This window comes from Saimiri boliviensis, chromosome 9 (genome assembly GCF_048565385.1).
Source record: "Saimiri boliviensis isolate mSaiBol1 chromosome 9, mSaiBol1.pri, whole genome shotgun sequence".
NCBI classification, from domain to species: domain Eukaryota; kingdom Metazoa; phylum Chordata; class Mammalia; order Primates; family Cebidae; genus Saimiri; species Saimiri boliviensis.
The window spans coordinates 102,382,233-102,409,986 of NC_133457.1; the positions used below are offsets into that span (position 1 = coordinate 102,382,233).

At 49.4% G+C, this 27,754-nt stretch overlaps 1 protein-coding gene across 3 annotated transcripts in view; it reads left to right on the forward strand.

The window, feature by feature from the left end:
• Window positions 1-4,983: 4,983 nt before the first annotated feature.
• Window positions 4,984-27,754, forward strand: part of BPI (bactericidal permeability increasing protein) — a 34,084-nt gene continuing 11,313 nt past the window's right edge. For 2 of the 3 annotated variants that reach the window (XM_074406514.1, XM_074406515.1), the window contains exons 1-11: window positions 4,984-5,203; window positions 8,458-8,572; window positions 9,852-9,980; window positions 11,426-11,587; window positions 12,782-12,845; window positions 18,284-18,347; window positions 18,924-19,015; window positions 22,761-22,937; window positions 23,934-23,993; window positions 25,434-25,601; window positions 26,782-26,849. In XM_074406514.1, the coding sequence (XP_074262615.1) occupies window positions 5,074-5,203; window positions 8,458-8,572; window positions 9,852-9,980; window positions 11,426-11,587; window positions 12,782-12,845; window positions 18,284-18,347; window positions 18,924-19,015; window positions 22,761-22,937; window positions 23,934-23,993; window positions 25,434-25,601; window positions 26,782-26,849 (1,229 nt within the window). In that variant the 5' untranslated portion in view covers window positions 4,984-5,073. The remainder of the gene's footprint in view (window positions 5,204-8,457; window positions 8,573-9,851; window positions 9,981-11,425; window positions 11,588-12,781; window positions 12,846-18,283; window positions 18,348-18,923; window positions 19,016-22,760; window positions 22,938-23,933; window positions 23,994-25,433; window positions 25,602-26,781; window positions 26,850-27,754) is intronic. The other variant, XM_074406516.1, reaches the window with a different exon arrangement.

Consider the following 27,754-nt stretch of genomic DNA (forward strand, 5'->3'; position numbering starts at 1 on the left):
CCTTCTGACCAGATTACTCCAAGGGGCCCTTTGATGAGACGCGAAGCTGGGAAGGAGACAGTGTTTTTTAGCATAACAAAGCAGGAGAGACACCTCTCAAGAGTTTATGCCATAATACAAAATGTACAATACGTCTCATTGTCTTTTTTTTTTTTTTTTTTTTTTTTTTGAGATGGAGTCTCACTCTGTCACCCAGGCTGGAGTGCAGATCACGGCTCACTGAAACCTCCGCCACCCAGGCTCAAGTGATCCTCCCACCTTAACCTCCCAAGCAGCTGGGACTATAGGTGTGGGCCACCAGGCCAGCTAATTTTTGTATTTTTTGTAGAGACGGGGTTTTGACGTGTTACCCAGGCTGGTCTCGAGCTCCTGGACTTAAGCGATCTGCCCACCTCAGGTTCCCACTGTGCTGGCCTGATTGTCTTTTCCATATTGTACCTTGAGGCCAGATCTCCAGGAGAGCCTGCTCCTCTCCCCTCATTCCCCCTCCAGCATCTGCCATGAGCCCCTCCTTCACCTGCATCCCCCACTGAGGATCAAAGAAGGGCTGGTAGCATAGTCTGGAAGCTGGACACACGGAGGAAGGGGGACCCTGGTGGGTGAGGGAGGGAAAGGGCTGGAGAATCAGCACTGCAGGGAGGGAGAGCTTTACCGCGCCTCAGGTGGCAGCGAGGGTGACTTCAGGTTAAACCCAAGCATCTGGATCTAATGAAGGACCCGAAGGACCCGTGCCTGAGGAGGGAGTGTGGAGACAGGAGGAAACAGCTTCAACAAGGTTCAGCAGCAAGCTCACATTCACACAGCGAGGAATGGCAGAGCTGCGATCCGGGCCCAGGTTTGTCGGGTTCCAAATCACGCCCTTAACAGCCTTGCTGCGCTGTGGGGCTCTCAGAAGGTCAGGAGCGGCTGCTTCTCCTGGCAGCCCCTGGCAGAGTGGAAGGCTCACGGAGGCCAGATAAGCCACAGAGTCCTCTGTGTTTTCACCTATCCAGTCCAAACCCAGAGGCCAGAGCGCCGAGAGCTCAGTTTGAGGTGCCACTCTGTGTTTTCCTGGGCGCTCTAGGGCTCCCTGGCCAGCTAGTGATGAAGGTTAACTTGTGATTATCTGCTGAGCACCTTCTCTGGGCAAATCGATTCACCCTCAGGACAACCCAATCGCTGTGATGAGCAGTGTTTCCTCATCTTTAAATGAGGAACCCAAATTTCAGAAAGGCGGAGGAACTTGGCCAGGCTCACAGAGCAGGGTAGCATGGCTGGCACAATAAACCCAGGTCTGGCTGGCTCTAAACCCGATTCACTTTCTTCTGGAAAAAGTCAACAGCCTAAGGACAGAGAGCAGGAAAATAGACAGAACCAGCCCTTGAACTGACCAGCTCTTGATCCACCCCCATTTGTGAATTTCTACTGAGAATAATACATTTTCCCTATGATTTAAGCTGTGTCAAATTGAAGTAGCAGGACAGAGTTCTGGGAGATGACAGGATTCTTCTATATCCTGACTGTGGTCCTGGTTACACATAGCTATACACGTATCAAAATTGCTAGAACTGAAAGAAACCCTAGGAAGCAAATACGGCATGATGTTGAGGTTTTATAAACCTAGATGGTCTAACAGGTTTGAAACATTTTATAATAATTTTAGGAAAAAGAAAAAACAAAAAGCAGGAGGAGGATGAAGAGGAAAAGATATTTGGGGAAGCGTCTGTTTAGATGGGATGGCTGGAGCTGCTGCAGCCACCTTGCAACTATGAAAGAAGCCAGTGTGAGGGCAAATCTGAGACATGGGGATGGGAGAGCAGAGGGATAGAGAGATGATCCTGTAGATGTCTGTCACTTGCTGAGTCAATCAGAAGCTCAAACCTGTCCTCCCTCCAGACTTCCTCTCTGCAATAATAAATTTGTTTATTGTTGAAGCAATGTGAGTTAGTAGTTTCTGATGCTTGGGCTGAAGACACTGTCACTGATAACAGGATAGAGGGTCAGATCTGAAGCAGAGGGGCAGCTCCATGATCACCAGCAGTGCTGAACAGGAAGCTGTGGAAAGCCACTGACGGGCTCATCTAGATTTGGCTGGGCATGAGACATCAGCAGGCCAGTGGGGTTGCTTGTTCAGAAACTTACCAGCTGGGGTTTTTTTTTTGGGGGGGGGAGGGGGGCGTGGTGGGGGAATAGGGTCTTGCTCTATCACCCAGCCTGGAGTGCAATGGCGCTATCTCAACTCACTGCAACCTCTGCCTCCTCGGTTCAAGCGATTCTCATGCCTTGGCCTTCTGAGTAGCTGGGATTACAGGCGCCCACCACCATGCCTGACTAATTTTTGTATTTTTAGTAGAGAAGGAGTTTCACCACATTGGCCTGGCTGGTCTCTAACTCTGGCCTCAAGTGATCCAGCTGCCTTGGCCTCCCAAAGTGCTGAATTTACAGGCATGAGCCACCACACCTGGCCATCAGCTGGTTTTAAGTTTCTAATTTTACTTTGCTAGGCCTAGGCAGGTGGATCACCTGAAGTCGGGAGTTCGAGACCAGCCTGACCAACATGGAGAAACCCTGTCTCTACTAAAAATACAAAATTAGCCAGGCGCAGTCGCGCCTGTAATCCCACCTACTTGGGAGGCTGAGGCAGAAGAATTGCTTGAACCCTGGAGGCAGAGGTTGTGGTGAGCCAAGATCACACCATTGCACACCAGCCTGGGCAACAAGAGCAAAATTCTGTCTCAAAAAAAAAAAAATTCTTATTTTATAGCAAGGTAGGTCCTTGTCATGTGATTTCATCTTAATGTTCCTTTCCTAACTGACATCCTCAGCGGTACTACATCTCCTGGGCCTTGGGGAACTCAGAAACTTCAGATAACTAAGAGCTGGAAGTGTTTAAAATGTGCAAAAATCTAATTTTGGGAAAAGTCATCAATCTGTGTGTTCTGGCTGCTACTTAGAGCAGACATCTGGTTCAGAAGCAGACATCTGAGTCTGGGGGCTCAGGTCACTTGGAAAAAGGGAGAGCTGGGGCGAGGGCCTACAGTAATGAATCCTCCTGGTGCCTGCTTCAGGTAAGGGAAAATATTTTCTCCATGAAAGGAGGAATGGCCATGTCGGTGATGGGATTGCTGTGTCTCAGTTTCCTTTTCTCCAAAATGGGGAAAAGGCCAGGTGTGGTGTGGCTCAGCCTGTAATCCCAACGCTTTGGGTGATGGAGGCAGGAGGATCACTTGAGCCCATGAGTTCAAGACCAGCCTGGACAACATAGTGAGACCCCATCTCTATAGTAATCATAAAACAAACTGGGGAAGAATCAACCCTCTCTCAAGGTCGTTTTTTGGCTTGGATATGATGCGTGTGTGGCATCTGGCACACAGTGGATGCTTCACACACGGCCACTGCTTTCATTCTGAATCAAGCCAGAAGAATTCTAGTTGTTGCATATGAAAGGAGGAGGGGAGACTCTTTTAGAACTAAATGAGAGAGGAAGAAAAAAACTTTTAAGAAAAAAAAAGAAGAAAACTTCAGAAGGTCTTACGTCCTCTGGGCTCAGCCGACTTCATTAGACTTTCATAAAATCCAAAGTCGGGGAGACAGGGCGCCAGGGGGCTGATGAGGACCCAGCGGGAGAGAAGCCTGCTGCCCCCTCTGCAGCCCCGCCCCTCCTCTCATCACCATGGAGGCGGAGCAGGCTGCCCTGCGGGGTTCCTGCCCACCCAAGGCCTGAGGCTGCTGCCGAGGGAGGGGCAGGAGCTGAGCAGACAGGGACCTGTCTGGAAAGCTGGGTTGGCGGTGGGGAGTGTCTACATCCCCCCAACTCCCAAGGCGCTGAGGGATTCGGGCTGGTGTGGGATGCGTCTGGAGGGCTGTGTTTTGATCCTCACTCTGCTAGCAGCTTGCTGAGTTACTGTGGGAAGAACACTTCCCCTGGTGAAGCCTCAGGTTCTACATCTGCCAAAGGAAGAAGTAGAAATGTACAAAAACATATGCCTGGATAAGAAAGCTGTGGGGTGGGGAAGCAAGGAAATATTTAACGCTGGAGAAGAACATCCGCTACATGGTCCCCTCCTTTACAGAACTGACCAGATGATCCCTTATTTGTTAACAGACAAACATGGACTCTCTACCCATGCTTACCAAAACAAGAGAGAGAAAAGAAATACTCTAAAATACACGTTGGCTTATCTCTGGAAGCGGGAATTACATGTCATCTGTATTCTCTTGTTTCTTTCTCAAATTTTTTTTTTTTTTTTTTTTTTTGAGACGGAGTTTCGCTCTTGTTACCCAGGCTGGAGTGCAATGGCGCGATCTCGGCTCACCGCAACCTCTGCCTCCTGGGTTCAGGCAATTCTCCTGTCTCAGCCTCCTGAGTAGCTGGGATTACAGGCATGCGCCACTATGCCCAGCTAATTTTTTGCATTTTTAGTAGAGACGGGGTTTCACCATGTTGACCAGGATGGTCTCGATCTCTTGACCTCGTGATCCACCCGCCTCGGACTCCCAAAGTCCTGGGATTATAGGCTTGAGCCACCGCGTCCGGCCTTCTTTCTCAAATTTTAGCCAAGGAAGGTGGATTACTTTTGAAATCAGGGTAACATTAATAGCTAGATTCGGATACTTACTTTGCACGGGAACTGTGCTAAATGCTTTATGCTGTTTCAAGCTCATTTTCTCTTCACCACAATCCAGAGAGGGAGCAGTACTATATATTTCTCTTCTTTTACTATCAAAAATACAAAAAATCAAAAGTAGAAAGAAAAATATGAATCCTTAGGTCCATGCCACCCAGCTTCAAAGGAGTCCTTAGGTGGGGGGATTGGGTGAGGGCACAGAGCGGGGGATGGGGCGCTTAGGGAGGGAAACCAACCTGCACGCACACATACACATGCGAGCCTCCCAGGCTGCACTGCTCCCTGCCCGTGGGGCCCTAACCACGATGGGAAACCACAGCCGCCCTCCCTCTCTCCCACCCTCGCCAGGTTCCTTCCTCCTTTCCACATTCTACTGACTTGCGTTTCCCCAGCCGACTCCTTTATAGCTCCCTGGTTCCACTCCAAGGCCTTGAGGTTTTGGCAGCTCTGGGGGACAAGGGAGGACATGGCCAGGGGCCCTTGCAACGCACCGAGATGGGCCTCCCTGCTGGTGCTAGTCGTCGTGGGCACAGCCGTGGCAGCAGCCATCAACCCTGGCGTCATGGTCAGGATCTCCCAGAAGGGCCTGGACTACGGTAATTGGATACCTCCCTTCCCTCCTCTCCCCCTCTGAGGAGCACTTATTGAGCATCTACTGTGTGCAGCCCTTTAGCTCCAGTACCTGACATGCTCATAGCTCCTCAAGGCAGCTCCCCTTGCCCCCATTTTATATAGGAAGAAACTGAGGCAAGGTGAGTTGCCTAAGATCGCAGGGCTAGGATGGCAGAGCTGAGATTGGAACACTGGTCTAGAGGACTCCAAGTCCAGTGCTCAGACCCCTGAGGGTCCTCATGGTCCCCTTCTTCCCTCTGTGCAGCCTCCATCTTGGACTTCTAAGTCTTTCTCTTCTTTCCAAAGCCAGTTCTCAGCCTTACCATTTGCCTCTCGATGCTGAGGAGGCTGAGCAGGGTCGGGGCAGACTGTGTGAGGACTCCCCCGCCAACCTTGCGCTCTCCCCAGTTCAGGGGCTGGCAGCCATACTGTGCACAGTGCTCTGCTGGGTGACACAAAGAGGGTACTTTCCCAGACCACTCACCCAGGCCCAGGCAGAGGAGAAAAAGGCATGACACGCCCCTGCTGACCTGCTCTAACCTGCGCCAAGCACTGAGCTAGGAACTTGACACACACAGTCTCATTTGCCCTCACTTCGGCTTTGTGTAAGACAAACTGCTGCTATCCACATGTACAAGCCAGAAGTGGGCAGCCTGGATTTGAACTCTGGTCTTGCCTGATGCCCCAGTGTGGGGTTGCTCAATGCTGCCTCCCGGTGGCAGAGAGATGACCTGCAGAGCGGTGGGTGATACCCAGCCCCAGAGGAATCAGACCAAGGGGAAGGCAGAGAGAGCCTCACCAGCTGGTGTGCCCTGGGGAAACAGACAGGACTCGGCAGGACCCGCTTTCCCATCCTTGAATTCCCACCCCACTCCTGGCACTTCATCTCTGAACCCTAGGGGGCAGACAGAAGATCACAGAAGACAGAAGAGCTAGCAAGAAGGAGTATGGTCCTGAAGGCTTTTGGGGAGCAGAGGCTCAGTCAGGGTCTTTAAGTTCAGAGGTCTTCATGCCCCATCATAGCAGCCTCAGTTTCCCCTTCTACCCAGGCTGCATGTGACAATCAGAGTGAATTTTCTGAAATGCAGCAAATCTGTTCATGTCCTCCCCCTGCTCACACTGTCTGTGGCTCCCTCCTGCCTTCAGAAGCTATCCTGATCCTTTGGATCTCCATGGCATTTGAGAGCCTTTAAGGTCTGGCGCCTGCCACTTACAGATCTTGACCACCTCATATTTTCCTTTCCCTCACACGGTGACCAGTTGCATGTCATTTACTTTTGAACTCCCAGAAAGCCTTCTCTAGGGCATGGGCTCTGGGACCAGAAGGCCTGGGTTCAAATTCTGCCCCTTGTCAGCTGTGTGGCCCCTAGCAAGTTGCCTCAGCTTCCTTACCTGTGAAATGGGGGTAGTGTCAAGAACTACCTCCTAGGATTGTACAAGTTCATACAAGGACAAAGCCTGGAACAGTGCTTGGCACAGAGTAAAGCTCGATACATTTCATTGGTATTATTATTTCCTAACTGGCTCTGAGAAAACACAACAACTGGGCTTCCTCATCTTGATACTTCCTCCTTTTCAGTTAATGTGTCTGCCTTTTAAATGCTTCTTTGATGCTATTAGCCACATCATAACTGGTGGTAGAATTCCTGCCATTGGGGTATTATTTATTCATCTAATCTTGTTTTGTTTTGTTTTGAGACAGTCTCACTCTGTTGCCCAGGCTGGAGTGCAGTGGTACCGTCTCAGCTCACTGCAACCTCCGCCTCCAGGGTTCAAGCGATTCTCCTGCCTCAGCCTCCCGAGTAGCTGGGATTACAGGTGCGTGCCATCACGCCCAGCTAATTTTTTGTATTTTTAGTAGAGACAAGTTTTCACCATGCTTTCCAGGCTGGTCTGGAACTCTTGACCTAAAGTGATCCATCCACCTTGGTTTTCCAAAGTGCTGGGATTACAGGCATGAACCACCACATCTGGCCTCATCTAACAAATCTTAAGTGCCTTGGAAGTGTCAGGCACAATGATAATGTAAGGGACACATTAGTAAATAAAACAGATTGCTGCTGACCACAGAGGGCTTACATGTAGTAGGGGAGAGACATTAGTCAGAGTCAAGTGAATAAATGTATAATTACAAATGGTAACAGGGGCTCTGGAGAAGCCGTCTGCAGCATCATGAGAATAACACAGGATGTTGCTCTGATGTGCTGGGCCAGGGAGGGTTCCCAGAAGAAGTGATGAATGAGCTGACGAGAAGCTGCCCAGGTGAAGACAGGAGGGAAGAGCTTCCTAGAGAGCAAGAATGGCATGTGCAAAGGCCCTGGGGAGACAGTCCCAAACCCAGAGAGGTGGGGGATCTGTGGAGGTGTAGCACAGAGCAAATAACAATTAAGTATCCAACAAATACTAGGAGGGTGCATAACTGGGTGTTTCAGGGGTGATATTTTAGACCAGGGGTCAGCAAACTACAGCCCTCGGTTTGTGTACGCCCTTGAGCCAAGAATTTTTTTTTTTTTGCCCACCTGCAATTGTCTTGATTGAGTTATAAAGAATGTTTTTAATATCTTTAAATGATGGGAAAAAATCAAAAGGGCCAGCCATGGTGGCTTATGTCTGTAACTCCAACACTTTGGGAGGCTGAGGTGAGAGGATCACTTGAGCCCTGGAGTTCGAAACCAGGTGGGCAACATAGTGAAACTCCGGATCTCTGCAAAACCTTTTTTAAAAAATTAGTCAAGTGTGGTGGCAAACACCTGTGATCCCAGCTGCTAGGGAGGCTGAGGTGAGTGAATCACCTGACCCCAGCAGGTCAAGGCTGCAGTGAGCTGTGATCGCGCCTCTGCACTCCAGCCTGGGCGACACAGAGAAACCGTCTCTCAAAACAACAACAAAAGAAATACTATCTCACAACATGTGAAAATGATGTGAAATTCACATTTCAATGCCAACGAACAAAGTGTTATTGGAATGCAGGTGCATACAGGCATATGATATTGTCTATGGCTGTTTTGCATAGTAATGGCGAAGCAGAGTATTTGTGACAGAGACAGTCTGGTTTCCCATTAAGGGTCAGTTTACTGTCTGCCCTTTTCTAGGAAACCTTAATTGATCCCTGTTTTTGACTCTTCCAGTGCCACTCTCCATGCTATGAACGGGGGTCTAGGGTCCAGAGCCTGTTCCGCCCCTCTGTCCCCTGCTTCAGCCTGTGTCTCTGACTGTCACCCCTGCCTTCCCCGTTCAGCCACCCAGCAGGGGACGGCCGCGCTGCAGAAAGAGCTGGAGAGGATCAAGATTCCTGACTACTCAGGAAGCTTTAAGATCAAGCATCTCGGGAAAGGGCATTACAGCTTCTACAGGTGAGGCCTGTCAGAGCTCAATCCTCGATTTGCAGGACTTGTGGTGTTCTGGGGCCATCAAGAGCTAGAACGCAGAGCCACAGACTCCTCAACTCACAGACTTTCATATCCCAAAGCATGTGTTTACATCATCCCAAAGGGAGGCAACCTCCAAGCTGAACGTGGAGGAAGCCACAGAAACCGTGACTCCTAGAAAATGTGTCACAAACCCCAAAACTCTGTCCCACATATCAGTCAGAATTTGCAAGGTTTCAAGGACAGAAAATCTTATCCAAAATGGCTTAAGGCAGACTGTATTGGCTCACATGGCCAGAAAGTCCCTGTAAGAGTCTGGCTTCAGGTTCGGCTTGAGACGCATGTCACTGGGCCCCATTTCTCTCATCACCTCTCAGCATCTCTTCCTTAGACAAGCCTAGTTTGCAGGCAGAGTGTCCCCTCTAGAGGCAAGACGGCCACCAGCACATCTCTCTAGATCTCCTTGCAATTCAAAGGCCCTAAGACTCACTCTGACTGACCCACCTTAGGTTACCTACACAGCCCTGAGCCCAGGAGTTCGAAACCAGCTGGGCAACATAGTAAACCCCCAATCACTGTGGCCAGAGAATGAAATACAGTACTTGGCCAAGTCTAAGTCACAACCTTCACCCCCTAAAGATGGACGTGAGGTCAACATTCTTTGGGGTGGCATGGAACAGATGTGGGGAGGGGCTCCCCCTAAGTAATCTAGCAGTTCTATTATCACAGGAAGGGGGCTGTGTGCTGGGCAAAAAACCCATAAAAGTCCTCTACAAAGTTTTATACACCCATTCATTCCCATGTATTTTGAACATCCACTGTATATCTGACACAGCAGGCTCTGGGGCTGCAGGAATAAAACAAAACAGAGCTGTGCAGAGCTCTCCTGTACAGAGCTTCCAGATAAAGGGCCTCCATTTTATCTTCATTGAGTGTCACACACCCTGCAAGATAGAGATCATTGTGCCCATTTTACAGATGAGGAAACTGAGGCTCGGGGTAATTAAATGATATACCCAGGTAACCCAATAGTATCTCAAAGAGCAGGATTTAAATGCAGGTTTTGTCTGACTTCAAAACCTAAGCCGCTCCAGTTGCCTACATATTTGCCAAGGCTGTTGTCTCAGCTTTGGGCTTCTCCTGGAATGGATGGGGTGAAGGACTGGGCACTGGGAGATGAGTCTGCATGAATCATTAACCAAGTCCCCATGTGGGCACCTACGATTGTATGAAGTTATATGAAATTCACATTTCTCCTTTGCAGCATGGACATCCGTGAATTCCAGCTTCCCAGTTCCCAGATAAGAATGGTGCCCAACGTGGGCCTTAAGTTCTCCATCAGCAACGCCAATATCAAGATCAGCGGGAAGTGGAGGGCACACAAAAGTTTCTTGTGCGTTCCTGTGCATGCGGTTTGTTGGGTGCACTCTTGGTGATATTTGGACATGATTAGACAGTCAGGGTCTCTGGAATGCCCAATTTTTGCTTGCCCATCACCACCTGTCGCCACAGCATTCCTCAGGAAATTCTTCACATGAGAAGATTCAACATAACCCTTGGTGAATAGCTGAGCATGCATCCACATCTCATAGTGGCAAGGCTGAGTTGGTGCATGTGGCTTAGGTGGAAAGCTAAGTGAAACCTTTAATTTATTCTGTTCATCAGTTAGCCATTGCTGGGTAACAAGCCATCCCAACCTCTGTGGCTTGAAACAACAATCAGATATCATCACTTACGTATCTGTGTGTCGGCTGTGGCTCAGCTGAGCTGGGTTGGGCTTAGCAGAGGGGGCTTGCCTCCACCTGTGTCTCCTCCTCCTCGGACCAGTGGGTTATGCAGAATAACCACGTATCACATATTCTTTGTGATAGCAGAGGTGCCAAAAGGGAAAGCAGGAACACACAGGTCCTCTGAAGGCTCAGGCTCAGAACTTATGTACCACTGGCCAAATCATTTCACATGGCCAAGCCCAAAGTCAAGAGCAAGCAAAGGCACCGCCCCCCAAATCCTGCCATGATAGGCAATGGCAGGTGTATGGATGAAGGGGAGGGTGAAAAATGGGGGCAAATTACCCAAACGACAACTCCGAATCCAAATCCTGGGCTCTCCCCACAGCTCCCCTGCCCACTGGCAATAGTGGTTCAGACTGACCATCGCTTTAGGAACGTCTCCTTTCTGGGAAGTCTAGAGATGAAAATGGAGGAGAAACCTCCCTGGCAAATGGAAGGGGCGTGAGTCTGCCCGCCCTTGTAAGAACTGCTGGGTGTGCCTCCTCCCCACAGTAAGAATCGCCACATTCTCTCCCGGGGCTCTTTTGCATCTATCTTTTCCCTTATTGATCGATCACACACAAAAATAACAGAAGGTTCACTGTCTTATCCAAAACTCATTTTATTCCTGAAGGAGGAGTTCTTAACCTTATTACTGAATTAATGGGGGCTTAATTAATGAAAGCCATTAGCCCCAAATACCCAGCTTTTTAGTAGCAAAGCTGAGACACACACCCTGGTGTCCAACTGCTGATCCAGGGTTCGAGGGAGGAAATGGAACCTCAGAGAGGTAAGAAACATGCCCAAAGCCACCCAGCAAGAGCAGAGGCTGAGGCAATGATTAAGAGCAGGTTTCTGCCAGGCAGACATGAGTTCAGAGTTCGGGTTGGAATCCTGATTCTCCCACTCGGCTGCTGTGTGACCTTGGGCAAGGTGCCTCTTCCCTCTGAACTCTACCTCCTCACCTGGAGTGGGATCGTAGCAGAACCCGCCTTCCCGTGCTGGGGTAAAGTTTGAATGGCAGTGGGAAGAAAGGATGTGTCCTACGTTCCTCTTTGTTTTTCTTCAGAAAAACGAGCGGCAGGTTTGACCTGAGTATAGAAGGCATGTCCATTTCGGCTGATCTGAATCTGGGCAGTAACCTGACGTCAGGCAAGCCCACCGTCACCTGCTCCAGCTGCAGCAGCCACATCAGCAGTGTCCACGTGCACATCTCAGACAGCAAAGTGGGGTACGGACTCCCGGGCCTGCGGCTGGGAGGAGGGGCCTGAAGAAAAACTCTCTTAATCATCCCTGTTATGCCGAAAACACATCTGGAGTGCCGCCTGCATGCCAGGCCTTGCTTAGAGGCCTCGGACATGGTATGGGAGCCCGGGGCCCACAGATGAAGTAGACACTGTGTCTTTCTCAAGGCATCATTTGTTCATTCCATATTCATTCAGCAGACTTTACCGAGCACTTACTATGTCCCAGGCTCAGACTAAGCACTTTATGTATGCACTAAACCGTATCCTCACCACAAATCTGTAAGCATTTATCTACCATCCACTCAACAAATATCTAGTGAGAATCAGCTCTGTGCCAGGCTTGTGCAACACGACCGGGAAACAGGAGTGACCAATGAAAACTTAGTAAGAGCTCATGTTGGTCAGAGGCTGACTGTGCCGAGCCCTGATTTGAGCACACTCATTATCTCATTCAAGCCACACCGTGACTCCGTGAGTTCGGTCTATTATTACCCCACTTTCAGCCGAGAAAACCAAGGCACAGAGAGGTAGATCATAACTTAAGTTGCTACAGCTAATGAGTTTTGAAGTCCAGGTCTATTTGACCCAGACTCAGCCACACGGTCCTGTTCTCTTAAAGTTTTCAGCCCAGTGGGGAAGACAATCATTAACCAAAGCATTGCGTGAATGGCTCACACAGAGTTACAAAAGGAGATGAGAACTAAGAAAAAGAGGTACAAACTTTATGAACACATAGAGCAGAAGACTCCGACCCCGTCGAGGGGCAGGTCAACTCTTCCCCCATGAAAGGACACTTGAACTGATATGTAGGCGTTAGTTAGGGAGGTGTTGGGGATAGGGGTGTTTTAAGCAGAGGGAACAGTATGTGCAAAGGGTTGGTGGTGGGAGGATGCACCGGACAGAGGTCATGGCAGGCCGGTATGGTTGGTGTGCAGCGAGGGAGGGGACTGGTGAGGAATGAGACAGGGGCAGGGGCCCAGCCACACAGGGATTCAGGAGATAACCCCATAAACAGGTCACTAACTCGAGGAGAAGTGTCAGATGCAGTCTGTGCAGTTAGAGCTCAGGGGCAAGAGTACCAATTTCTATTTCTAGGAGGGAAGAAAGCTTTTGAGATAAGGTAGCCTTCTGAATCCAACCGGAAAGGCTCATCTATGTCCCTACTTGTCCATCTTTAGGTGGCTGATCCAACTCTTCCACAAAAAAATTGAGTCTGCGCTTCGAAACAAGTTGAACAGCCAGGTAGGAGGGGCTCGGAGCCCCATCAGCAATCAGAGGGGAAGGGCCCTCAGTAATCACACACCTCCCCTTCTATGAACACTCTGCTGTCACTCCAGACCCCTTGGCAGTCCTTAGAGCCCTTTGAAACCACAACCCCAGCTCTAAAAGCCAGTCATGTGTGTTTTGCTGAAGAGTCCACCAAGAGACAACGAGACGATCAGTTCCCACACTCCCAGCAAACGTTCCCCGTGCCTGCTTGGGCCACCTCTGCTTTTCCCCCCGCCTTCCTCCCCGCTGAGAAAATGCCAGTGTCTTCCTGCCTTCCTCTCTTCCTGTAGCCCTGCTAGCTCCTTCCTCCACCCCACCCCACCCCACCCCAAGTCCCTTCCTTGGTGCTCCCCATCCAGAACAAATGCCACTGATGAAGCTGCAATTCTGGGCTTTGGCCAAACCCTGGTCATAGCCCATTCCCTCAGGCTGGAACTAGTGCAAGAGAGAGGTGTCAGCTGGCACTCCCCCATCGGTGCCCACAGCCTAAACCCACAACTCGGGTACTTCCGCTAAGGGATAAGACCATTCATTTTGCTGGTTTTCCATTAGCAAATTATTAGTTTCAAGAATCATCTGAGCCTATCTCAAAAAGCAATGAGTTTTGCCTCTCTCCAGAGGGCAATGGGAGCCATTGAAGGTTTTAGGCAAGTGGGTGACCTGATCAGATCTGTGCTTTAGAACAATTTCCCTGACTGCTGTGGGAATGACTGGAGAGGCCAAGGGTAGGGGAACGGAGACCACTGAGGGGGCTCGTGGGTCTTCTAAGTGGAAGACGTTGGTTTCCTTGCTAAAGACACTGAAAACACAGGTAGGGGTATATCAATCAAGTGAGATTATCTATCTGAAGACACTGTGTCAAAAGTTTAAAAAGCAAAAAATCAAGGCGCGTTTGTCAAAATGCATAACACAGTGGACTATAGAATGGATTTTAGAGTCATGTGGCAAGAGTGGAGCCAGTGGCACGGTTGGGATTCGATGGACAGTTCCAAGGAGCAGGACAATCCCCAGCCAAAGTCTCAGGGTAGCATCTTGGTGCAGGATTTAGCCTGGCTCCAGGGCTTAATTAACTGTGTAACCTTGAGGAAATTGCTTGACCTACTTGAACCTCAGTTTTACCATCTGTAAAATGGGAACATGAATACCTTCTTCACCAAGGCACTGTGAGGATTCATGAGATGATGCAGAAAATGTGCTCACTCCCACGGCTAGCTCACCTGCAGTTCAGCTGTCTGTATAATCAAGTGACAGTCTGAGAGGAGGGTTGGGATATATTTAACATTTGGAACAATTAAAACGATTATTTCCTAGTACCACCTAAAAGTGACCCCTCCATAGCAGCCAAGCTAGTAAGTAGTAATGCTGCTGCTGCTGTTAATGGTAATGGTGATGATGATGATGGTGATGGTGAGGTTGAGGATAGTGATGGTGATGGTGATGGTGATTATGAGGTTGATGATGGTGATGGTAATGGTGGAGATGATAATGACTTGATGGTGATGATGATGATGGCGATGGTGAAGACGATGGTAGTGATGGTGGTGGTGATGGTGATGGTGATGGTGAGGTCGATGATGATGATGATGATGGTGATGGTGAAGTTGATGGTGGTGATGGTGGTGGTGATAGTGATGGGGAGGTCGATGGTGGTGATGGTGATGGTGAGGTCGATGATGATGATGGTGATGGTGATGGTGAGGTTGATGGTGATAGTGGTGATGGTGATGGTGAGGTTGATGGTGGTGATGGTGGTGGTGAGGTCGATGGTGGTGATGGTGATGGTGAGGTTGATGGTGGTGATGGTGATGGTCATGGTGAGGTTGATGGTGGTGATGGTGACGGTGAGATTGATCATGGTGATTGTGGGATGGTGATGGTGATGGTGATGGTGATGGTGATGGTGATGCTGGTAAGTATATGCCCATTTAATAGGCATTTTCTTCCTCCAAGGCAGGAGCCCATCCTGGGCAGGTTCAATGGTGATGGTGAGGTTGATGACGGTGATGCTGATGGTGGCGATGGTGATGATGTTGGCCCATATGTACTGAGTGCTTACAGTGATCTAACCCTATGCTAGGAACTCTTTCCATGGATTCCAGCATTTAATCCACACATTCTCTCATTTAATCTCCTGTGAGATTCCACGATTATCCCCATAATAAACTGAGATACAGAAAGAGGAAATGATAGTGCTTGGATTGAAATCCAGGCTACCCTACCTCAGCGATGAGCCTCACTCTTAATCATAAGATCCAATTTAGAAGCGAGTACTGGCCTGAATGAATGAATGAGATGTCATGATGCCAGAAGGGGCTGGAAAAGGTGAGGAGTGAGTCGGGGAGTCTGCCCCCAGGGAATACAGTGTGTAGGGTGGGTGTCTGAGGGAAGGAGTGTTTGTCAAGGCAGGTACCAATGCAGGCCCCCCGCACATGGAGAGAAGAGCAGTGAGGGAGCTGGGCTCCCACCAGGTTGGGATTTGCTGCTATCTGGAGCCATCTGTGGGCCCCAATGGGTGAGCAACACTGGTGATCATGCCTGAGGGGCAGCTCAGGAGTCCAGCGGGGCCACAGCTGCCAGCTGTGCTGCCCTCTGTCCCTGAGCCACTGGAGAAGAGGTGCGCATTCCTCAGAGAATGCCAGGCAAGGTCCTCTTGAGACTTCTTGCGACTTACATGGTAGAAACACACTCCAGGGAAACCAAATTTTCTCCTTCCCTCCTTCCCACTCCTGTCTTCCCTCCTTCCTTCCTTCCCTTCTTTCCTTCCTCCCTTTCTTTCTTCCCACTCTCTGCCTTTCTTTTCGTTTTTCATTTTTTTTTTTTTTTTTTTTTTTTGGTGATGGAGTCTCGCTCTGTCACCCAGTCTGGAGTGCAGTAGCACAATCTCAACTCGCTTCAACCTCCGCCTCCCAGGTTCAAGAGATTCTCCTGCTTCAGACTCCCAAGCAGCTGGAATTACAGGTATCTGCCACGACACCTGGCTAATTTTTGTATTTTTAGTAGAGACGGGGTTTCACCATGTTGGCCAGACTGGTCTTAAACTCCTGACCTCAAGTGATCCACCCGCCACAGCCTCCCAAAGTGCTCACAGGCATGAGCCACCGCATCCAGCCCTTCCATTCAGTTCTTTCTTTCCCTTCCTTCTTCCTTCCTTCCCTTTCTCCTCTTCTCCCTTTCTTTCTTCCTTCTTTCTTTATCTTCCCCTTTTCCCTCTTTCCCCTTTTCCTCCCTCCATCTCCCAGGAAAAATAACCTGATTGGCAATGTAGAAGGAGGGGAAGCGGAAGACAGAAGTGAACTCTAGGCAGATGGCGCAGCCAACCTTAAGGAGGAGTAAGAACCTGAGGAGTTTGGTTTGGGATGTGCCAGCCTTGGGGACCAGTAGGACACCCAGGGACAGTTGTTCGTCAGGCAGCCGGGTCCCCAGGCTGGAGCTCCGAGGGGACACCTGGGCTGCAAAGTAGGGCCTGAGTATTGGCCACGTGTTGGGAGCAGTGGAGGTGACTTGGCTTGGGCTCCCAAAGACAGATGCTGATACCAGACTTGGGTGCAAGTCATTTATTGGGAGGGGTTCCCAGGCAGAGGAAGGAGGCTGGGAGGCAGAGGAAGGAGGCTGGGAGGCAGAGGAAGGAGGCTGGGAGGCAGGGAAGGGGCTTTACTGAGTGGGCTCCTGCTACAGATAACTGGGACTCTGCCCTGCTGGCAATTCTCAAAGGAATGGTGGGGAGCACACCTCAGAACTGTTCCAGAAGCAGGAGGAAGGCTGGGGGGTTTGTCTACCACCTCCCACCCTTCTTTCATTGAAGACCGTTCTTAAGGACCTGACTTATTGGCGCTTCTGAGTCCAGAGAGTGTGGGTGGGCACTGGAGCATCTGCCGCAGGGGCCGGGGGATGCCTGGAATGGTTCAAGAAGAAGATCTAAGTGGAAGGGGCAGGGAGCCAGGAAGGAAGACCGGCGGAGCTCCCACATCTCCAGGGAAGGAGGAAGAGCTTGCAAAGGAGCCCGGGGAACAGCCTGTAGGGGATAGGAGAGCAGAAGGCCTTGGAGTGTTTCTAGAAGAGAATGGGCAACCATGCCAGGAGCTACCCAGTAGTCAGGAAAGGCAGGGATCGAAGAGACTGTGCTGAATGACTGAGGGGACGGTCACTCGGGAGCAATGTCAGAGAGAGATGAGAAGAGCTTGTCTGACCACCAGCCCCAGCCCCAGTCTCTTAGTTAGGGGAAGGCTATGGTTTTAATCCTATGTTTCAGCTCTCTATTGCTTGGAAACAAGCAACCCAAAATTTGGTATCATAAAACAACCACCACTGGTCATGGATTCCACACATCAGGAAATCAGCCGGGTGTGGCGGGGGTGGCTGAGCTCTCTGCTCCATGAGGTCTGGGGCCTTATCTCAGAAGACTCAAAGGTTTCAGATTAGAATCACCTGGAGGGTGCCTCTCTCCCATCTCTGGTGCCTGGGCTAGGAAGACTTGAAGGCTCAGCTCTGCTGGGACTATTGACCCAAACCACTAGTGTGGTCCCTCTGTGGGGCCTGGGCTTCTCACAGCCTCGTGTGACCTCACCTCTGTGGCGCCTGGGCTTCTCACAGCATTGAGTGGGTTCTGCATAGCCTCGTGTGACCTCACCTCTAAGCTACACAAAGGTGAGGTGCGTTGTGTTCTGTTGCTTAGAGGCAAGTCGCCAAGCCCAGATTCTAGTGGCAAGTTCACAGACTCCATCTCCTGGTGGGGTGTGCCAAGGCCACAGGACAGAAGAGCAGATGGCATGGAAAATATTATTTGCCATGGTCCATCTTACAGATGAAGAAATAAAGGTCTAGATAAATGGAAAAGCAGTATCACAGTCAGTGTGTGACCCAACATAGGTCTTCTCGGGCTAGTATTTGTTCCACAGCGAGTCACGGGCTAGGGGACAGGGGAATTGGGGTGGGGTGGCAAAGGCAGGCAGGCCGTACATGGCAAATGTGAGGGTGCCCACCTAGACTTAAGCAGAAAGCCTGCCCATGCTCCCAAAGCCCAGATAAGGGAAAGCTGACCATTGACTACCTATTGTTTGCTTACCACTTCATTCCGAAAAGGATCTGAGACAGTAAAATCAAACAGAAAGAAGACCATAAAACAAACTCACCTTATAAAGTAGAAGGCATAAACACTCTTCAGGAAAGTTCCACACACCAGGGCAGGAAATAGAATGCAGATATGTAGGCCATGCAGTCAGATACAGTTATTATTTCTAAGCTGCATGTTCAACTTGGTCTCCCTAGTGGCCAAAAAGAAAAGAGAAATTTGATTGGCTACATAATTTTCAAGAAAACATTCAAGGAAAGCAAGGCATGTCTGGCCCATTATTGCCAAAGAATATTTTTCACTACGGGAAGACCTTCCTGATAACTTGTTTGCTTCTCCCCAGGTCTGCCAGGAAGTCACCAGCTCCGTATCCTCTAAGCTGCAACCGTATTTCCAGACTCTGCCAGGTGAGGGCTGGACGAGGATCAAGGACAGAAAGGAACAGAAAGGGGAGGGGTGGGGAAGTCAGGGTGGATGTGATGGGCCCAGCAAGTTTTTCCTAGACAGGTCTGGGCCAGCCGGGACTCAGCCTGCGAAACTATCAATGATCCTGACAACTGTCCTCCCTGGCTTTTGAGCCTCTGCATGTACCGGGCATTGGGCATTCACCTTCTCGCAAAACTCTCCCAGCATCTGTGAGGTCACTAGAATTATCTCTTCTACAAATGACAAAACGTGGCTCAGAGAAGTGCAAGGACTTGTCCAAGGTTGTAGAGTTCGATTCAAGCCTAGGTCTGTCCGTGCCCTTGACCCTGTACCTTAGCCACCCATCTCAGGGATGTTGGAAGAAGAGAGTATGCGGTGTCTGTGAATGTGGGGTGTGGGTTCATTTTCCCTGTAGGCGAGCTCCTTTGAAGAGGCTCCCTGGAGGAGGCGGGACACTGCAGTTCTTGATCCAATTTTAGGAAATTCCGATCCTGCATTTCAGGTTCCAGGGATGCTACCATGGGAGCCAGCTCATGGTCTGTCTTCTTTCTTTCTAGTGATGACCAAAATAGATGCTGTGGCTGGAATCAACTATGGTCTGGTGGCACCTCCAACAACCACAGCTGAGACCCTGGACGTACAGATGAAGGTGAGGCTGACACCGAGAACCATACACCCTCACACCTGAGAACCTGTCTCAGACACTCCAGGGCTCCACAGTCCTTGGAAAGAAATTTTACGACGTCCCCTGATTCCTATCTGACTTACCACCACCCTCTCTACTCTCCCCACTCTCCCTGCCCCAGTCACACTGGCCTCCCCACTGTTCCCGAAACACACCATGCCTGCCCCTCCTCAAGACCTTTGCCCTGGCTCTTTCCTCTGCCTGGGTGCCCTCCCCCAGGTTTCCACACAGCTCTCCCTTGCTTCCTTCAAGTCTGTGTTCAAACATTCCCTCCCTAGAGAGGCCTTCCCAGATCACTATCACTATCACTGAAATAGCTCTCTCCTCTTCCCCCACATCCTGCTTTATTACCAGTACACACACACGTGTGCACACACACATACACTCTTAAGTCTATCTCCCTCACTGTGATGAGAGAAGGGGCTGCAACTGCTTTGTTCACTACCATGAGCAGCACCTAAACCAATGCTTGGCACATAGTAGGTGCTCAACAAAGTATTTGTTGGATGGATGGATGGATGGATGGATGGATGGATATATGGATGGATGGGAAGGTGGGTGGGTGGGTGGGTGGATGGATAGATGGGTGGATAGATGGGTGGATGCGTAAGTGGGTGGGGGGTGGGTGTGTTGGTGGATGGATGGATGGATGGATGGATGGATGAGTGGATGGGTGGATGGGTATGTGAATGGGTTCTACATTGTGGGTTTTGTGTGTCTTTATTTTTATGCCTATATATGGATAGCATAAAACGGGTAGGTGGATGGATGGATGAATATATGGATTCATGGGTAGGTGGGTGGTTGGGTGGATAAATAGATGGGCAGGTGGATAGATGGGTGGGTGGGTAGGTGGATAGGTGGGTGGGTGGGTGGGTGGGTGGATAGATGGATGGATGGATGGATGGATGGATGGATGGATGGATGGATGGGTGGATGGATGGATTGGTGAGTGGATGGATGGGTAAGTGGATAAGTGGATAAATGGGTGGATGGATGGATGGATAAGTGGGTAAATGGATAACTGGGTGGATGGATGGGTGGATAGATGAATGGATAGATGATGGATGGATGGATTGGTGGATGGATGGATAGATGGATGTAATTGGTGGATGGATGGATGGATGGATGTAATTGGTGGATGGATGGATGGATGGATGGATGGGTGGATGGATGGATGGAGTTTTATTTCATGCTGCTCCCTCCCTCATTCACCATGCTCCAGCCAGACACACTGGCTTTATACTTCCTCAAGTAGGTGAAGCTTGCTCCCACCTCAGGGCCTTTGTCCTAGCTGTTCCCTCTGCCTGGTACTCCCTTCCCTCCCAATGCCCACCTCCCCCTGCTGGCTTCTTATAGTACTCCACGTGGCTGTCCACTCAGCTGTCACTCCCAGAGCAGCCTTCACTACCGCTCCAGCAAGAGTGGGTCCCACTCGGAAATTCATTCTGGATTGTGCCTCCTTCAGTCCTTCCTCATGGATGATTTGCTTGTTTATAGTTTATTTGCTTGTTTCAAAACAAATTCAATGTGAAAAAGAAAATTTAGAAACTGCAGAGGAATACAGAAATAAATATAGGAAAGAAGGAAAAGAAAGAAAAAGGGAGAGAGGAATTACCCAAGTCTACAACCTCGAGATAAGCACTATCAATACACAAATGTAGCTCCCTCCAACCCTTGTCTTTGCAGAGACAGAAAGATACACACACAAACACACGGAAACAAATGTACACATATATAGGCATAAAAACAAATACACACAAAACCCAAAATATGGAAATAGGAAAAAATGCACACACATGTATTCACATATAGACAGCAAAAAACACACATACATATATGTGCATGTGTCATGTTATACATTCTGCTTTACAACTTTTACAAATCAACACGTATGACAGGAACAGCTTTGCCATCCATGAAATGTCCCCCTGCAGCCCTTTCCTGGCTGCTTGGTTTTTCAGAGGACAGCTTGGGATAAGGTATGAGGACAGTGCCCCCTCCTGGGACACATGGGATCTCCATTTTTTCCCCACAAACGTAACCAAAGCTGTAGTGACCATCCTTGCAATTATGCCTCTGTCCATCCTTGAGCATTTCCTAGAAGTGGGATAGCCAGCCAAATGGCATACTAAGAAAAAAAATGAATACCTACACATATCTAAATGATACCACAGAATAAAAAATTAAAGCAATACGTAATTATCCTCAGTGAATAAGAGAAGTCCTGTTTACCTCCTGGACTCCTGCCCAGAGTTGACCATTGAGAACCATGGCATGTGCTCACCTCCCAGGTCCCTGGTTCTAAGAATTCACATAAATGCACAAGAAAATCCAACTAGATTTTTGCTGATCATCTACATGAATGGATATACACTATTCTTCTACTCACTTTTCTCAGCAATATATATTAAAGATGATTTCTAGTCAGTGCATAGGTCCATCTTATTATTATTATCATTTGAGATGGAGTTTCACTCTTGTTGCCCAGGTTGGAATGCAGTGGCACGATCTTGGCTCACCACAACCTCCACCTCCCAGGTTCAAGCGATTCTTCTGCCTCAGCCTCCTGAGTAGCTGGGATTACAGGCGCCCGCCACCGTGCCCGGCTAATTTTTTGTATTTTAAGTAGAGACAGAGTTTCACCATGTTGGTCAGGCTGGTCTCAAATTCCTGACCTCAGGTGATTTGCCTGCCTCGGCCTCCCAAAGTGCTGGGATTACAGGCGTGAGGCACTGCACCCAGCCCATCTTATTGTCATTAAGAATTGCATGTATTCCATAATATAGAGGTTACGTTTGTTAGGTTTAAGCAGTAAAATAATTCTAAGGTATAGAGAATGCTACACACTTCCAAGTACCCAACATGCAGATTTAAGAAATCTTACCGTTTTGTCCTATTTGCCTCTGATTTTTTAAACAACAAAATCTTGTAGAAATAACTAATGAGGCCCCCTTGGGTGCCTCTGCCCCCACCCCAGAACCACGCTGATGATGTTGGTGTGTGGCCTTCTGGCCTGTGTTTTTAGAGTTTTTATGGGCCTCTAAATTTTACGTAAGTGGTATCCTACCATATGTATCCAACTAGAATTTGCTTTTTTAAGCTCAACATTTATTTGCTAAATGAATGATCCGCTTTTACAACATATTGCCAAAGTGCTCTTCAGAAACATAAAAACCAGCCCTAGCAGCTTATGAGTGCTCTCACCAAACACCGGATAGCGTCAGTTCAAAGCACATGCAACACTCAAAACAATCTACCTCTTTTCCCATTTTACTAACCTCACAGATGAAACCAACAGGATTTCACCGTTTTTTTTTTCATAGGGTTTCTGTGCTTCTTAGCAAGGTTGAGGTTGAGACAATGGAGCGGTGAGGAAAATGTTCATGGGATGTTGGAAGCCTGGGTTCAATTCCTGGCTCTGCCACTTACCAGCTGTGTGACCTTGGGCAAGTCACTTCACCTCCCTGTGCCTCTGTGTCCTCTCTTGTACCGTAAGCATAGCTATACCTGCTTTCCCAGGACTGGCATGAGGAGCACTCTGAAACCAGCTCCTGGGAGGCATTTGACGCTACCGTTAGCTTCCGGTCATTGCTGTTTCCTTTGCGAGTGTACAGCTGGTGTCCTCAGCTCATCTTTTCCTGAATGGAGATGTTGAATTATATTTCCTGAAGAATATCTGGGCTCACTCTGTTGCCTCTACCCCCAGGGGGAGTTTTACCGTCTGAACCACCACAATCCACCTCCTTTTGCTCCACCAGTGATGGAGTTTCCCGCTGCCCACGACCGCATGGTATACCTGGGCCTCTCTGACTATTTCTTCAACACAGCTGGGCTTGTATACCAAGAGGCTGGGGTCTTGAAGATGACTCTTACGGATGACATGGTAAGGCCGGGCTGTGTGGGGGCATGGGAAGAGCACTGGACTCAGAGTCCTGCAGACCTTCCAGAAAATCTGGAAAGAGCTTTTCTCACAGTGCGGGAGGTTAAGGTGTTGACTCTAGAGTCAGCTAGAGCTGAGTTCCAGTATCGGCCCCACCCCCCTCCAGCTGGGTGACCCAGGTCAGTTACTCCACCTCTCAGAACCTGTTTGGTCATTTGTAAAACACCAGTAACTGTTTTTCTCCAAAGGGTGTTGTGAAGATTAAACGAGGTATTAATGCCTGATTAAATGAGATATTAGTCTATGAGAGGACCAAGCACAGAGCTTGGAATGTAGGAAGTAATGAATAAGAAACATAAGGCTGGGCACGGTGGCTCACGCCTGTAACCCAGCACTTTGGGAGGCCAAGGAGGGCGGATCATGAGGTCAGGAGTTCAAGACCAGCCTTGCCTCTACTAAAAATACAATTATTAGCCAGGCGTGGTGGTAGGCACCTGTAATCCCAGCTACTCAGGAAACTGAGGCAGGGAATCACTTGAACCCAGGAGGCAGAGGTTACAGTGAACTGAGATTGTGCCACTGCACTCCAGCCTGGGTGATAGAGTGAGACTCTGTCTCAAAAAAAAAAAAAAAAAAAGAGCTACATTGATTGAGTAGTTGTCAGACCGTCATCTAGTCCTAACATCAGGCTAAGGCAGAGACAGGTCTTGCTGGAAATGGGGTGTCCTGTGAGATTGGTTTGAAGGCAGATTGGGTTTTCTCAGGAGCAAAAAGCAAGCAGGCATGCACTGACCGGCTCCTGCCCATTCTGGACCATCTGCTGCAGAAGGCGTGGTTTCGGGACTGGTTGCTGCAGAGGTTGTGGGTCAGTTACTCCATTGTCACATAGGGGCTGGCCACTGTGTGTACAGTCCGTCTCTCACCCCCATGCAGAACTCACCCCCTCCGCTCTGCCTATAACAGCATCCTCCGAGATCCTTTTCTCTTCTCTTGCTACAGATTCCAAAGGAGTCCAAATTTCGACTGACAACTCAATTCTTTGGAAGCTTCCTACCCGAGGCAAGGAGGACCTTGCTTTCCTTTAGTGAGCCTGGGGGCTTCTAGGGAGGACAGGGCTTTGCTGAGTGGATGATGAGACCCCTCACCAACATACACACACAGGATCCAGAGGCAACCCAGGATGAAGGGGTGGAAATAGCTTAATCCCCAGAACAGAGAAAGGCTCCAAGTGCCCAGTTGACCAAGTGTGGGAGCAGATGCTGGCAGAGGGTGGGGGTGGGGGGCCTTTCATGCAATAAATATTTACTGAATGCCCACCATGTGCCTGGGGCCCTATGTTGGGAACCCAACAAAATAGACCACCTCCCTGCCCTCCTGGAGCTCCCAGACCAGAGAAGAGAGAAAAATATCATTCAGATACCCAAAACAATAACCAAAATAATGTGGAATGTGACCGGTAAAACCGACAGGTGGATGAGGTTGTTTTAGACAAGGTGGTCAAGGAGGGCCTCTGTCTTTATCTGCTCAGTCTGCTGTAATAAAATGGCACAGACCACGTGGCATAAACAACAGGGTTTACTTCTCATAGCTCTGGAGGCTGGAAGTCCAAGGTCAAGGTGTCGGCAGATTTGGTTTCTAGTGAGGGCTCTCTTCCTGGCTTGTAGACTGCCTCCTTCTTGCTGTGTTCTCACAGGGCCTTTTCTCAGTGCATGTGTGGTCGGGGGCGGGAGCGAGCTCTCGGTGTCTCTTCTTATAAGGGCACTAATTCTATTGAATCAGGATCCTACCCTTATGAACTCACTTAACCTTAGTTACCTCCTTAGATGCCCTTCTCCAAATACAGCCACACTGGGAATTAGGGCTTCAACATACGAATTTGCAGGGACACAAACATTCTGTTTATAGCAGCCTCTCTGGTGGTAAAACCCCAGAAATTTCTATACAGAGAAGCTCTGTTGTGGGGAGAGGTGAGGCTGGTAGTGGTATCCAGGGGTATTGTCTTGAAGCTTCATTTGCATAACAGTCACATTTTTTTTACTCAGCCTGTGGGTTTCCCTGGGGGAAGATCAGAGGCTAAGAGAGATGGGAAGAAGGTCACCAAGGCCCTCCTTAGTTCCCCCTGGAAGCCACTACTGCTCTCTAAGAAAGTGACATCTGCAGAGACCTGAAGGAACGGAAAGAGCCAAGATAGAGAAGAATGTGAGGAAAAGCATTCAACAAGGAGGAACAGAGAGTGCAAAGGGTTTTAGGTGACCAGAAAGCGTGTTGAGTTTGTGGCACAGAAAGAGTTCCATGTGGCTGAAGATGGAAGATAAGAGGCAGAGGCACAGGTGGTGGGGTGGGCAGGGTGCCAGCTGCCAGACTCTGCCATCTTAGGATTTATTCTAAGAGCAATGGGAAGACACTGGAGGTATTTAAGCAGGGCGGGGCAAGATAGGATTTAGAAACATTTCAACAGGAACTCCTCCTTTTGTTGGCTGTCTCCACTGGGGGCTGCAGGTGGCCAAGATGTTTCCCAACATGAAGATACAGATCCACATCTCGGCCTCCGCCCCGCCGCAAGTGTCTGTGCAGCCCACCGGCCTCTCCTTCTTCCCTGACCTGGATGTACAGGCCTTTGCCGTCCTCGCCAACTCCTCCCTGGCTTCTCTCTTCCTGATCGGCATGGTAAGCTGTTCCTGGGTGTGGACAGATGAGGAGCCCCGGACAGTCCCAAGAGCACTGTCCTTGGAGTCAGGAGACCACGTGTGAATCCGGTCTGGGTTCACACCTGGACTGTGTCACTCCAGAGCCTGACACTGAGCCGCTTACTCAACTGTGCTGGCTCCTACAAGCATTCATTCACCCAGCCACTCACCAGTGCATTTGTTTACTTATTCATTCAATTATTCATCCACTCAATTTCTCATTCATTCAATTATTCATTCCATGTTGGCTTGAAATATGTGTACTATTTCCAATTCATTCACTTACATCTTTAGTAATTCAATTATGCATTTTTGTATTTGTTCATTCATTCAATTATTAATTCATTCCATTATTTATTAGATTGTTGACTTGAAATATGTCATACCTTTTCTGATTCCTACATGGATACATTTATTCGATTATTCATTTACTTACACCTTTGTTCAATTGATCATTCATTTGTGTATTTGTTCATTCATTCATCCATCATTCATTCATGCATATCTGTTATTCTTTCATTCATATATTTGTTTAATCTTCCATTTGCCTCAGTTTTCACTCCATTGCAGCCTTATGCATTCATCCCTTCGATAACTCCGTCATGCCACAGTCATTTGGTGGTGCCTGTATGGCCACTGAGGGCGTGGTTCAGACACTCTCCACACCAAGAAGCACTTAGAGGCCTTAGGCAGGTCCACTGGGTCTCCCAGGCTGCAACCTGTTACCCGACTTTGCAGATAGAATAGGTCCTGGGAGTCGTCCAGGATCACGCAGACTGCACAGAATAGCTGAGGTGGGAAGCCGGGATTTCCTCCTCAATACATATTTTTTGAATGAATTAATGAATGAGGGATTGTGAGAACAGGGCTGGCCTGGACTGCAGCCCTGAGGTCTGTCTTATACAGCCCCTCTGAGAGTGGCCAAGAACTCTGAAATTGTCCTGGAAGTAGAGAGAGAAAATGGAAACTGGCTGACAGTTTAGGACTCAGCAGCCACAGAGCCACAGGAAGGCTCCCCACTCCTCCAGCTGTGTGGCCTCACCCCGCATGGGTGTGGACTGCCCTGCTGAGCTGTTGTGAAGCTCACCCTCCTTGGCTCGGAGGCCCCGTGGCACGGCGCCCGGGTCGGGGCTCTTCACCCTGGGCTGTTCTTTTGGCAGAGCACGCATGGTTCCCTGGAGGTCGGCGCCAGGTCCGACAGGCTTGTTGGAGAGCTCAAGGTGGATAGGTAAGGGGGCCTGTGAGGGGAGGAGGGGGCTGCCCATCTGTCCTTGGCGGCTGTGGGATGGTAGTGGTCCTGTATGTACAGAAGCACTGTATTGTGCACTCATCACATTAAAGCCTCAGCTAGTGTGTGATGGCCACAACACAACCAATTTGCAGACCAGGAACCTGACGCTCAGATAAAAAGTGACTCACTCGCGGTCACACTGTAGATGACAACCATCTCAGTTTATTCCTGTGTCCCAGTTCTTTTCTTTCTTTTATTTATTTATTTATTTATTTATTTATTTATTTATTTATTTTGAGAGTCTCACTGTCTCCCATGCTGGACTGCAGTGGTGCTAACTTGGCTCACTGCAACCTCCGCCTCCCAGGTTTAATCGATTCTCCTGCCTCAGCCTCCCAAGTAACTGGGATTACAGGCATGCGCCACCACGCCTGGCTCATTTTTGTATTTTTAATAGAGACAGGGTTTCACTGTGTTGGCCAGGCTGGTCTCGAACTCCTGACCTCAGGTGATCCACCCACCTCGGCCTCCCAAAGTGTTGTGATTACAGGCATGAGCCACTGCGACCAGCTGAGTGTCCCAGTTCTAGCGGTGACAGTCCTGCATTCTGGGACACTGCCAGTCGTCATGGCTGGGAGGCATCAGCTATGATCCCCACTGAGCCACAGCGGCATCCAGCAGTACCATGTCCTGGCTTTCCGTGACTCTTGGAAATCCCACTTCAACTTCTTGCACCATCCTTGGGACTTTAACCACCAGCTCTGCTGGGAGACTAGAATCCACATGACCCTAATTCGAGGGGGGGGGGTTGTAGTTAGGAATGAGGCCCCGACAGCAGGCTGCCTGTGTTTGAAGTGCAGCTCACCTTGGCAAGCACCGAAACGCTGCCAACTTCAGTTCCC